This window comes from Stigmatopora nigra, chromosome 1 (assembly GCF_051989575.1).
Source record: "Stigmatopora nigra isolate UIUO_SnigA chromosome 1, RoL_Snig_1.1, whole genome shotgun sequence".
Taxonomy (NCBI): domain Eukaryota; kingdom Metazoa; phylum Chordata; class Actinopteri; order Syngnathiformes; family Syngnathidae; genus Stigmatopora; species Stigmatopora nigra.
Genome location: NC_135508.1, coordinates 773,864 through 785,376, shown reverse-complemented (window position 1 = coordinate 785,376; position 11,513 = coordinate 773,864). Strand labels below are relative to the sequence as shown.

Genomic DNA, 11,513 nt, shown 5'->3' with positions numbered 1-11,513 from the left:
ATTATAAACTTTTTTGCACATTTTGCTCTCCAAAAAACAAGTTTTTTTTTTTAACGTTCTGTACTCTAGTTTTTTGTTTGCTTGGTGAATTGGTAGACATTATTTTTTTTAAAAGAAATCTTTACAGGAAGGAGTAAAAAACGTTTTTTTACGTTTCCATGTGAGTGGAAATTAATTTAAGAGAGAACAAGATTATAAAAAAAGTAACCCTTCAAAACGCGAATGCAAAAAAAATGAGTTTTCCTTTATTTTTTAAAGAAATATTGGACGCAGGACTGGGAGAGTCGGCATGCTGGTGGGATTTATTTTTTATCCTCCTGTTTGTTCTATGTGAATATTTCTTTTTACATCAACTTATTTTTTCCACATTAAAGTCAAATGCTTGAGAAAAGCTTGGAATTATTTTTTTGACAATTTTAAATACCGGATTTTCTCGCATATAAGCCGTATTTGTCACTAAAAAAATGACTGAATTGACGGTGCGGCTTATATGCGCATAATTGACACTTAAAGCAAAATAATGGTAATTTATTCCAAAATAGAGAAAAATAAACTGATTAAACGCTTTAAAATTAATTTTGACGTCTATGAATATGTTTAATCTGAAAAAAAACTTGGTTGTACTGGTCACATGACGTCCTTTTAAAAACAAAATTCCACATGAGATGATTTTTCTTACAAAAATTCCCTTCAAAGTAAAAGTAACATTTCTAACCCCTATTAAAATTATTGTATTTCCACCATTACACTAAAATTTATACTTCATAAAATAGGTGTGCAGACTAATAATGACCAGTGATGGCAAATTAATATAAAATATAACAACGAAGCCCAATTAACATTTGTATTTAATGTAAAAAAGAAAATAAGGAAACTGCATTGTCCTATTTTAATTTGTTTTTTTTAGCATTACCAAATAAAGAATCACTTTTTTAAATAACTAGCTCCACCTATCGTTAATTCTTTTGACTGCAGTTGTTTATCGGCTGAACTGTGCGAACATATTCAATAATACATAATAATATTAATACTAATAATAACTGGGTTAGTAACAACGTACAGTCAACGGACACGCGAACGCATCATCGTCCTCACATTTGATTGACAGGCATTTTTCGCGAATGAAATCGTCCAAGCATACACTCGGACCAATCAGGGCTTTCGATGTAGGCTTGGGGGCGGGCTCTAGTAACCGACAGCGCTTTTTCCTCTCAGGCAGCCAACAGAGCAGGCGCATTGTGCTTCAAGAGCTTGGCTACGACTGTTGCTTGCTAACTAGGTACGTAGCTAATATTCTTGATTTTCATAAACAATAATTGATTTTTAATGTATCGGTAAGATTTCAGTGCCCACCCGAAAAGAATTCGTGTGACTAACGAAAATATCTAGGCGCTAAATTTTGAGTTTTTGCTAAAAAAGCAAGCTTAGCTTCCGTTAGCAACTCCTGAACAAAGATGGCGCCTCTGCGGGAATGACGTCGGCGTTAGAGGCGGGCGTTGAAATCGGCGTGTTTGGACCCTTACTCGCCAAATAATGTATTATTTCGGGGTTTTTAAAGCTTTTTTTGTGATTATTTGTACGAAGTAGGTATGTTGTGTTCTTTCGAGCTGCGTGTGTTGCAATTTGGACCAAGTATTTAACTATTTGGACTTTATTTCGAAGGTATATTTGTGCTTCCTTTGTGAATGCGACGTTTTTTCGTCGAACTTCGAACCCTGGTACATTATTTTATATTCTTTAGGCAAAATACCGTTTCCGTAAATCGTATTTCGTCGTTACGATCACCCATCTACTGTATTAGCATCCTAATTGAAGTAAAATTTGGAACTTGACCTGTCAAACAACGCCCTCCTGTGTCCAAACACGTTTACAACCACGCTTTGTCGAATCATCATGCAGTGGTGGAGAAAGAATATCATTATTTAGAAGTGATAAGCTTTTTCATTGTCCTGGAAAAAAATGTATGTCCTGTAAATTAGAAACATTTGTGTGATTTTTATCAAATTATATTATATTATTATGTATTTTATTTTTATGTTTTCACCGGGTTTAAAATTTCAAGTTGCGTGCTTAAAAAATGTGAGCTCCACGAGTGACACAATTGGAAAAAAAACAAAGAGATTTATTTATTTATTTTAAAAGTATTATGTCCCGTCAATTAGAAATATTTGTGTGATTTTTATGAAATGATATTGTATTTTTATGTATTTTATTTTGATGTTTTGACCTGCTTTAAAATTCAATTTGCGTGCTTTAAAAAATGTGAGCGCCACTGGTGATATAATCGGAAAAAATGTAATTTTTTAAAAGTTATTTTTAAAAAAAATAGTAAGTCCTGTCAATTAGAAATATTTGTGAGGTTTTTATTAACTTATATTATATTATTATGTATTCTATTTTGATGATTTTACCTGCTTTAAAATTCAATTTGCGTGCTTGAAAATGTGAGCTCCACTGGTGATATAATTGAAAAACAAACCTGTGTTATTTATTTATTTACTTATTTTAATAAATTAGTATCTCCTGTCAATTAGAAATATTTGTGAGATTTTTATTAAATTATATTGTATTTTTATGTATTTTATTTTGATCTTTAGACCTGCTTTAAAATTCAATTTGTGTGCTTAAAAAATTTGAGCGCCACTAGCGGTATAATTTTTAAGAATTTAGTTATTTATTCATTTTTTTAAAATTAGTATGTCCTGTCAATTAGAAATATTTGTGTGATTTTTCTTAACTTATATCTTATTATGATGTATTTTATCTGGATGTTTGAACCTGCACTAAAATTCAAAAACCCTGAGTTTTTATTCATTTATTACCCTGTTTTCAGAGGCAACCATGAACAGGATTCGAATCCACGTCCTGCCGAGCAGCCGCAACCGTCCGGCGACCCAGCCGCAAGCGGCTCGCCCTCAGGAGGCGCAGAAGTGCGCCTTCGCCCAACGGCCGTGCTCGCAACCCCACCTGGAGGGCTTGGACTTCTGCATCAAGCACATCTTGGAGGACAAGAGCGCCCCCTACAAGCAATGCAATTACGTTTCGGCTAAGAACAACAAACGATGCCCCAACGCAGCACCCAAGGTGGACAGGAAAGACGGGTAAGAGTTCCGGGGGGCGGAGCCCGTGTGTCGTCAGGTTTTTCAATAGTAGTAGTACCTCTACTTACGAATTTTTCAGGTTATAAGATGCTTTGAAAGGTCAATTGTTGGTCCAAGATGCAATAATTTGTCACAGTTACGAAACATCAAAATACAAAAAGTGTATAAATATTAAAAAATACTCACCCTTGTAGTAGTAGTACCTCTACTTATGAATTTTTCAGGTTATACGATGCTTCAAAAGGTCAATTGTTGTTCCAAGATACAATAATTTGTCTCATTTGACGAAACATCAAAATACAGTGTGTAAATATAAAAAAAAAAATACTCGCCCTCGTAGTAGTAGTTGTACCTCTACTTACAAATTTTCAGGTTGTAAAACACTTAAAATGTCAATTATTGTTCCAAGATGCAATAATTTTCCCCGGTTATGAAACATCAAAATACATCAAGCGTGTAACTATAAAAAAAATACCCTAGTAGTAGTACCTCTACTTACGAATTTTCAGGTTGTAAAACATTGAAAAAATGTCAATTATTGTTCCAAAATACAATAACTCAGTTATGAAATGGTTATGAAACATCAAAATACATGAAGAGTGTAAATATAAAAATAAATACTCACCCTAGTAGTATTGGTAGTAGTAGTAGTACCTCTACTTATGAATTTATCAGGTTGTAAAATGATTTGAAAGGTCAACTATTGTTCCAAAATACAATAATTTGCCCCAGTTATGAAACATCAAAATACCTAAAGCATATATATTTTTTAAAATTAATTGTAGTAGTAGCACCTCTACTTACAAATTGTGTTACCAATTGATTTTGTAAGTAGAGGTACCACTGAATTTATTTTAATGACTTACTTTTGTTACATTTTGACTCCTTTTCTTCTATTCTAACTCCATTTTTTGCATATGTATGTCCATTTACGTCCATATTTCATCCAAAATTGATTTACTTTGATCATTTTTAAAGGTTTTAAATTAGCTATAATGATGCTAATGAATGTAAAATATGTCCAAAATGACCAATTGAACTTGATTTTTATTATTATTTTTTTTTCCAGCGTGACGTTTTGCGCCGAACACGCTCGCAGGAACGCCATGGCGCTCCGGGCGCAGATGAGGAAGGCTTCGTCACAAGTGTCCCCGGAGACGTTGCTGTCCCAACTCAGCGGATACAGCCACGCCGAAATGCGACGATTGGACGGCGGAGGACGCGGCGAATCCAGTCGCATTTTAGGCAAGTTCATCATAAATATTTAAAGAAAACTAATAAACATCATTTTAAGATGATAAGTTGAAAATTGGGAGCCGAATGCAGCTCGAAAGCCGCCTTTGTCGGCAAAAACGTCTTTTTTGGACTACAAAAGGCAAAATACAAACAATAATATAAGGGGAATTTCATCTAATTGGATTGTACTTGCGCCTTATAGTGCGAGAAATACGGACTGTCGTGTTAAGTGTTTAAATAGTAGTAGTAGTACCTCTACTTACGAATTTTTCAGTTTGTAAGATGCTTTAAAAGGTCCACTATCGTTCCAAGATGAAATAGTTTGTTCCCATTACAAAACATGATCATAATAAAGCGTGTAAATGTAAAAAAAAAAAAATACTTGTAGTAGTAGTAGTAGTAGTACCTCTACTTACAAATTTTTCAGATTATAAGACGCTTTAAAAGGTCAATTAGTGTTCCAAAATATAATAATTTGCCCCAGTTATGAAAAATCAAGCGTATAAATATAAAAAAATTACGCACCGTAGTAGTAGTAGTAGTACCTCTACTTATGAATTTATTAGGTTATGAAATGCTTTTAAAATGTCAATTATAGTCCTAAGATACAATAATTTGTCCTTGTTACAAAAAGCAAAATACATAAAGCGTGTAAATGTAAAAAAAAATACTCTAGTAGTAGTAGTAGTAGTAGTAGTACTTCTACTTATGAATTTATTAGGTTGTGAAATGCTTTTAAAATGTCAATTATTGTTCCAAGATATAATAATTTGCCCCAGTTATGAAACATCAAGCGTATAAATATTAAAAAAATACGCACCGTAGTAGTAGTACTAGTAGTAATACCTATACTTATGAATTTATTAGGTTGTAAAATGCTTTTAAAATGTCTATTATTGTCCTGAGATTCAATAATTTGTCCTTGTTTCAAAAAGCAAAATACATAAAGCGTGTAAATGTAAAAAAAAATACTCTAGTAGTAGTAGTACCTCTACTTATGAATATTTCAGGTTTTAAAATGCTTTGAAAGGTCAATTATTGTTCCAAGATATAATAATTTGCCCCAGTGATGAAACATCAAGCGTATAAATATAAAAAAATTACGCACCGTAGTAGTCGTACTAGTAGTAGTAGTAATGCCTCTACTTATGAATTTATTAGGTTGTAAAATGCTTTTAAAATGTCTATTATTGTCCTAAGATACAATAATTTGTCCTTGTTACAAAAAGCAAAATACATAAAGCGTGTAAATGTAGAAAAAATACTCTAGTAGTAGTAGTACCTCTACTTATGAATATTTCAGGTTTTAAAATGCTTTTGAAGGTCAATTATTGTTCCAAGATATAATAATTTGCCCCAGTTATGAAACAACAAGCCTATAAATATAAAAAAATTACGCACCGTAGTAGTAGTACTAGTAGTAGTAGTACTAGTAGTAGTAGTAATGCCTCTACTTATGAATTTATTAGGTTGTAAAATGCTTTTAAAATGTCAATTATTGTCCTAAGATACAATAATTTGTTTTTGTTACAAAAATCAAAATACATAAAGCGTGTAAATGTAAAAAAATACTCTAGTAGTAGTAGTAGTACTTCTACTTATGAATTTATTAGGTTGTAAAATGCTTTTAAAATGCCTATTATTGTCCTAAGATGCAATAATTTGTCCTTGTTACAAAAATAAAAATACATAAAGAGTGTAAATGTAAAAAAATACTCGTAGTAGTAGTAGTAGTACCTCTACTTATGATTTTTTTCAGGTTTTAAAATGCTTTGAAAGGTCAATTATTGTTCTAGGATACAATGATTATAGTGCGAGAAATACGGTAGTTCCTAAGGTTGAGTGGGCGTGGTCATGTTTGTGTGGATTTTTGGTTTAGATGACGACAGTCCGCTGAGCGAGGAGGAGGAGGCGGGGCCATTGGTGCTGGACCAGACGTGGCGAGGAGATCCCGAAAGTGACGCCGACAGTGTGGACAGCGACCATGAGGACCCTCTCAAGTAAGTATTAATTACCGTACAGTGTAGTACTTTGAGATATGAGCTTAATTCGTCCCGGGACTGTGCTTGTATGTTGATTTTCTCGTTCATGTGGGCTGGACCATTTTAGATAAAATATTTAGATTTTTTTATTTTAGCTTTTTTTTTTAAATATATTTTTAGATTTTACAAAATGATTTTTGAACTAAAAACAGAAAGAAAATGATTAAAAAATGACAAATATAGATTAAAAGAACTGGATAAAAACCCAGAATATTCAGTTTTTTATAGATCAAAAACAATGTGTATTTTAGCGTTTTTTAAATATATTTTTAGGTTTGACAAAATGATTTTTAACGAAAAACTGAAAAAATGGATCAAAAATGACAATTGTGGATTACAAGAACTGGATTAAATTCCATGAATATTCATTTTTTTTATAGATCTAAAACAATGTTTATTTTAGCTTTTTTAAAATATTTTTTTAGATTATAACAAATGATTTTTGAACTAAAAACACAGAAAATGAGGAATAAAAATGACAATTATGCAATAAAGGCCCTGAATATTCCGTTTTTTTTTTCGATCTAAAACAATGTTTATTTTCGCTTTTTAAAAAATATATATTTAGATTTTATAAAATGATTTTTGAACTAAAAACCGAAAAAAATGGATTAAAAATGACAATTATGGATTAAAAAAAACTGTATTAAAAACCCAGAATATTCAGTTTTTATAGATCTAAAACAATGTTTATTTTAGCTTTTTTTAAATATATTTTTAGATTTTACTAAATATTTTTTTTACCTAAAAACAAAAAAATATTAAAAATGACAAATATGGATTAAAAAACTGGATTAAAAGCCCTGAATATTCCGTTTTCTATATATCTAAAACAATGTTTATATTAGCTTTTTTTATATATATATTTTTTTTAGATTTTACACAATTAATTTTGAACTATAAACATTAAAAAATTATAAAAAATACAATTATTGATTAAAATCCCTGAATATTCCGATTTTTTTGTAGAAATCAAAAACAATGTTTATTTTAGCTTTTTTATGTATATTTTTAGATTTTCCAAAATATTTTTTGAATTAAAACGCAGAAAAAATGGATTAAAAAATGACAATTATTGATTTAAAAGTGGAAAAATCAGGAAATATAATATCCATCTATACTCTTCATTAGAATTTGATCCTAAAACAGAAATGATTGACTTTCCGGACCGCACAAAATGATACGGCGGGCCACATTTGGCCCCCCAACCGCCACTTTGACACATGCACACTAATACTAAAAAAATGCAACACTACCCCAAGTGGTCATAGAAATATTACACAAGTGACTAGACCTCCATTCCATTTTAAAAACTACCATCTCTTATAAATTCAACTACTATTCCTAAATATAAACCCCGCCTCCTTCCCCGCAGACACGCCGGCGTGTACACGGCCGAAGAGGTGGCGCTATTCACCCGCGAAAAACTGATCCGACTGCAGTCTCTCTACATCGACCAGTTCAAACGGCTTCAACATCTTCTCAAGGAGAAAAAACGGCGTTATCTTCACCACCGCAAAATCGAGCACGAAACCATGGGTGAGCTCCCCCTGCTGGCCGTCTTTGGCAATTGACCATTCTTGACCCTTTTTCCAGGGAGCAGCCTACTGACCGGACCCGAAGGTTTGTCGGCTAAGGAGAGGGAGAACCTGAAAAAGCTAAAGGCGCTACGTCGCTATCGACGACGCTACGGCGCCGAGGCCTTGCTGCATCGACAACTGCGGGAGAGGAGGCACGCTGCCACCGAGGGACTTCCTCAGGTACGCGGGGGTCACAAAAAAAACACATTCATTTGGAGAATTTACAGTATGGGTGTCCAAGTGAAGGTTGGAGGGCCAAATGTGGTCCGCCGCATCATTTTGTGCGGCCCAAGTCAATGATTAATGCCGAATTTTCTGTTTTAGGATCACATTAAAATGAAAAGTATAGATGTATATTATATTTCCTGATTTTTTTCCACTTTTAAATCAATAATTGGCATTTTTTAATCATTTTTTTTCTGTTTTTAGGTCAAAATCATAAAATAAAATTATATAAAATCAAAAAATATATAAAAAATGCTAAAATAAGTATTGTTTTAGATAAATAAAAACGGAATATTCAGGGATTTTCATCCAGTCATTTAATACATATTTGTCATTTTTTAAATACATTTTTTTTCTGAGTTTTTTAGTTTAAAAAATCATTTTGTAAAATCTAAAAATGTATTTTAAAAAAGCGAAAATAAACATTGTTTTAGATTTCAATGAAAAATGAAATGGGATTTTAATCCAGTTCTTTTAATCCATAATTGTAATTTTTTATATATTTTTTTTGTGTTTTTGGTTCAAAAATCATTTTGTAAAATCTAAAAATATATTTAAAAAAAATGGAATATTCAGGGTTTTAAAAAAAATGGAATATTCAGGGTTTTAATCCAGTTCATACATAATTGTCATTTTTAATCCTTTTTTTCAGTTTTTTAGTTCAAAAATCATTTTGTAAAACCTAAAAAAAATATTTAAAAAAACTAAAATAAACATTGTTTTAGATCTACAAAAAACTGAATATTTATGGCTTTTAATCCAACCATTAAAAAAATCGAAATATTATATTTTATAGTAGCATCAGCAAATTTAACAAAAAAAAAATCCCAAAGATTGAGAGTCTCACAGTGGAATCCTAATTTGGGGTGCATAAAATGGTCGTTAACCTATTGTTGTTGTTGTTGTTGTTTTGTAGGCACACCCGCGAGCCCTGCAGGAGAAATGCATTTCCTTTGTGGAGGGAAGTCGATGTTCCAATCCCTGCCTTCCTCTCACGCGACACTGTTTCTCCCGTATCCTCTTTGGAAAATCCCATGTAGAAATTAACAAATTCAACCAATAGAGGGCCATTTTTTTGTCAAATTCAGCCATTTTATGGGCGATTTTTAAGGAGTGGCTTATATGCGAGAAATTGTAGAATTCAGCAATATATAATATAAGATATAATATATGTGAGAAAATACTCAATAAATAATAAATAATTTACATAGATATATATACACAATGAATTAATTTTAAACAATTAATGTATATTATTAATTAAAAATAATAAAAATTAATTCATTCAAAATAATTATTTTATATTATTAATTTAAAATAATTGATTTACACAAAATTAATTCATTCAAAAGAATTAATTTATTTATATAAAATTAACTAATTTAAAAGAATTAATTTATATAAATATATATATATCTAAATATAATTAATTTATACAAAATTAGGTAATTCAAAGGAACTAATTTATATATATATATATATTTTTCATATATATTTATATATCTAAAATTTACTTATTTAATATATATACATGTATCTAAATATTAATTTATACAATTTTTTAATTTAAGTTAATTCATTCTATTTAATAGTTCTAATTCACCACCTATGCTAAAAACCCTAACAAATACCTATTTTAGGCTTATGAAAAATATATAAAATTCAACTATGGCATTTTACCTTCAAGACAGACTAAAATAAACCCCATAAAATATGTAAACTATACAACCAATCCTCAGATATCTTTACCCGATGAAGATGCTATTCTCATTTCGGCCACTTGGTGGCCACATGTGTAACCATCTCTTATTATGCTCGTTTTAAATAGAGATTTCACTGTACCGTTTTAAAGGGGTTTTTCACAATATCCTTTTAAATGTGTTTGTCACGCCCACCCCCACGTGACCTTTACCCCTCCGTAGCTTTCCTGACACGACCTTTGACCCCAGCCCCCTCTCAGACATCTCCCAGGACGGCAACCAAGTCCTCTTCAAAAACTGTCCCGGCACCAAAGACGTCCCCTGCCAGCGAACCGTCCACATGGGCCAATCGGACGACCCCCGCTGCCCACTCCACTTGCCCCTCCCTCCTCCCATGCATCAACCGGAATGGGAACCGCCCCCTCAGGAGCCCCCCAGCCCCCCCGCCGGTCGGGAACTCTACCTGAGCGCCGCCGAACTCCAACCCACCGAGAGCCTCCCCTTGGAGTTCAGCGACGTGCGAAACTCCGCCCATTCACCACATTCCCTCGCTCACCACTTTTAACGCCACGCCCCTTTTCCCACAGGACCTGGACGTGGAAGGAGATGGCGCACAGGCTCCGCCCTCCCCGCTACAGTTCGATACGGCGTTAGCCTTGGAGGACCAGACTATTCGGGCAATTGCCGAGGCGCCCATGGACCTCCTGACCGCCGAGGACCCCGATCAGGTTGGACACGCCCCCCCGCCACTGTTTGGCTCAATGTCGCCCCCTCCTGGCTGACCACGGTATCCGTTTTTTTCCGTAGGTGGCGTTGGGAAGGGAAGATGCTCATAGATGAAAACAAAAACAAAAAAAATGGCCGACTTGTTGTTCTTCTGACCGTCGGGGACCAGAGGGGACTGAGTCTTCTCTGATTGGTTCCCTGCACTTGTGGGCGGGGCTTTCTGAACTCAACTTGATTTTTTTGGGGGACGGTTGCTGTTGTTTAACAGGAAGAGGAAGTGAGAATAAAAAGAGGAAGAAGAAATTATTTGAGAAACTGGGAAGCGTGTAGAGCCAAAATGGCCGTGCTAAAAAGGAAGTTATGGCCATTGAATGGGGGAAATTAATAAAGGACTGTTACTTTAAAGTCAGTTTTTGGGCTTCAAATGATGATTTTCAGTTTTTCGGACTAAATGTCAGAATTAGGACAGAAAAATATTCAGATTTTAAGGTTAGAAGAAAAGATTTGAAGACGATTAGATTAGCTAGTGTGTACTGGCTGTAGTTTTAGCTAATTAGCTAGTGCATACTAGATGTAGTTTTGGCTAAATAGCTAGTACGTACTGGTTAGCTGTAGTTTTGGCTAATTAGCTAGTGCATACTAGATGTAGTTTCGGCTAAATAGCTAGTACGTACTCGCTGTTTAAGCTAATTAGCTAGTTTGTACTGGTTAGCTGTAGTTTTAGCTAATTAGCTAGTACACACTAGTTGTAGTTTTAGTTAAGTGGCTAGTGTATATTAGATGTAGTTTTGGCTAATTAGCTAGTACATACTCGCTGTTTAAGGTGATTAGCTAGTTTGTACTGGTTAGCTGTAGTTTTAGCTAATTAGCTAGTGCATACTAGTTGTAGTCTTAGCTAATTAG

General features: G+C 33.3%; 1 protein-coding gene across 2 annotated transcripts; it reads left to right on the top strand.

Annotated features, from left to right (window-relative positions):
- The first annotated feature begins 1,175 nt into the window (after positions 1 to 1,175).
- kansl2 (KAT8 regulatory NSL complex subunit 2) lies at positions 1,176 to 10,844 on the top strand. 2 transcript variants are annotated; one of them, XM_077718713.1, is made up of 10 exons: positions 1,176 to 1,279; positions 2,834 to 3,101; positions 4,171 to 4,346; positions 6,217 to 6,337; positions 7,755 to 7,918; positions 7,976 to 8,139; positions 9,101 to 9,197; positions 10,145 to 10,401; positions 10,472 to 10,612; positions 10,692 to 10,844. In XM_077718713.1, exons 2-10 carry the CDS (start codon positions 2,842 to 2,844, stop codon positions 10,722 to 10,724), a joined length of 1,413 nt encoding a protein of 470 aa, XP_077574839.1. In that variant the 5' UTR covers positions 1,176 to 1,279; positions 2,834 to 2,841; the 3' UTR covers positions 10,725 to 10,844. The 2 variants fall into 2 exon arrangements, with proteins under 2 accessions (XP_077574839.1, XP_077574847.1); XM_077718721.1 differs by lacking the exon at positions 1,176 to 1,279 and adding an exon at positions 1,698 to 1,718.
- The last annotated feature ends 669 nt before the right edge of the window (positions 10,845 to 11,513 follow it).

Coding starts and splice junctions, on each gene's coding strand:
- kansl2 (XM_077718713.1), top strand. CDS start 2,842: ATGAACAGGATTCGAATCCACGTCCTGCCGAGCAGCCGCAACCGTCCG. Junction 4,347..6,216: donor CGAATCCAGTCGCATTTTAG/GCAAGTTCATCA, acceptor TTTTTGGTTTAG/ATGACGACAGTCCGCTGAGC. Junction 8,140..9,100: donor CCACCGAGGGACTTCCTCAG/GTACGCGGGGGT, acceptor GTTGTTTTGTAG/GCACACCCGCGAGCCCTGCA.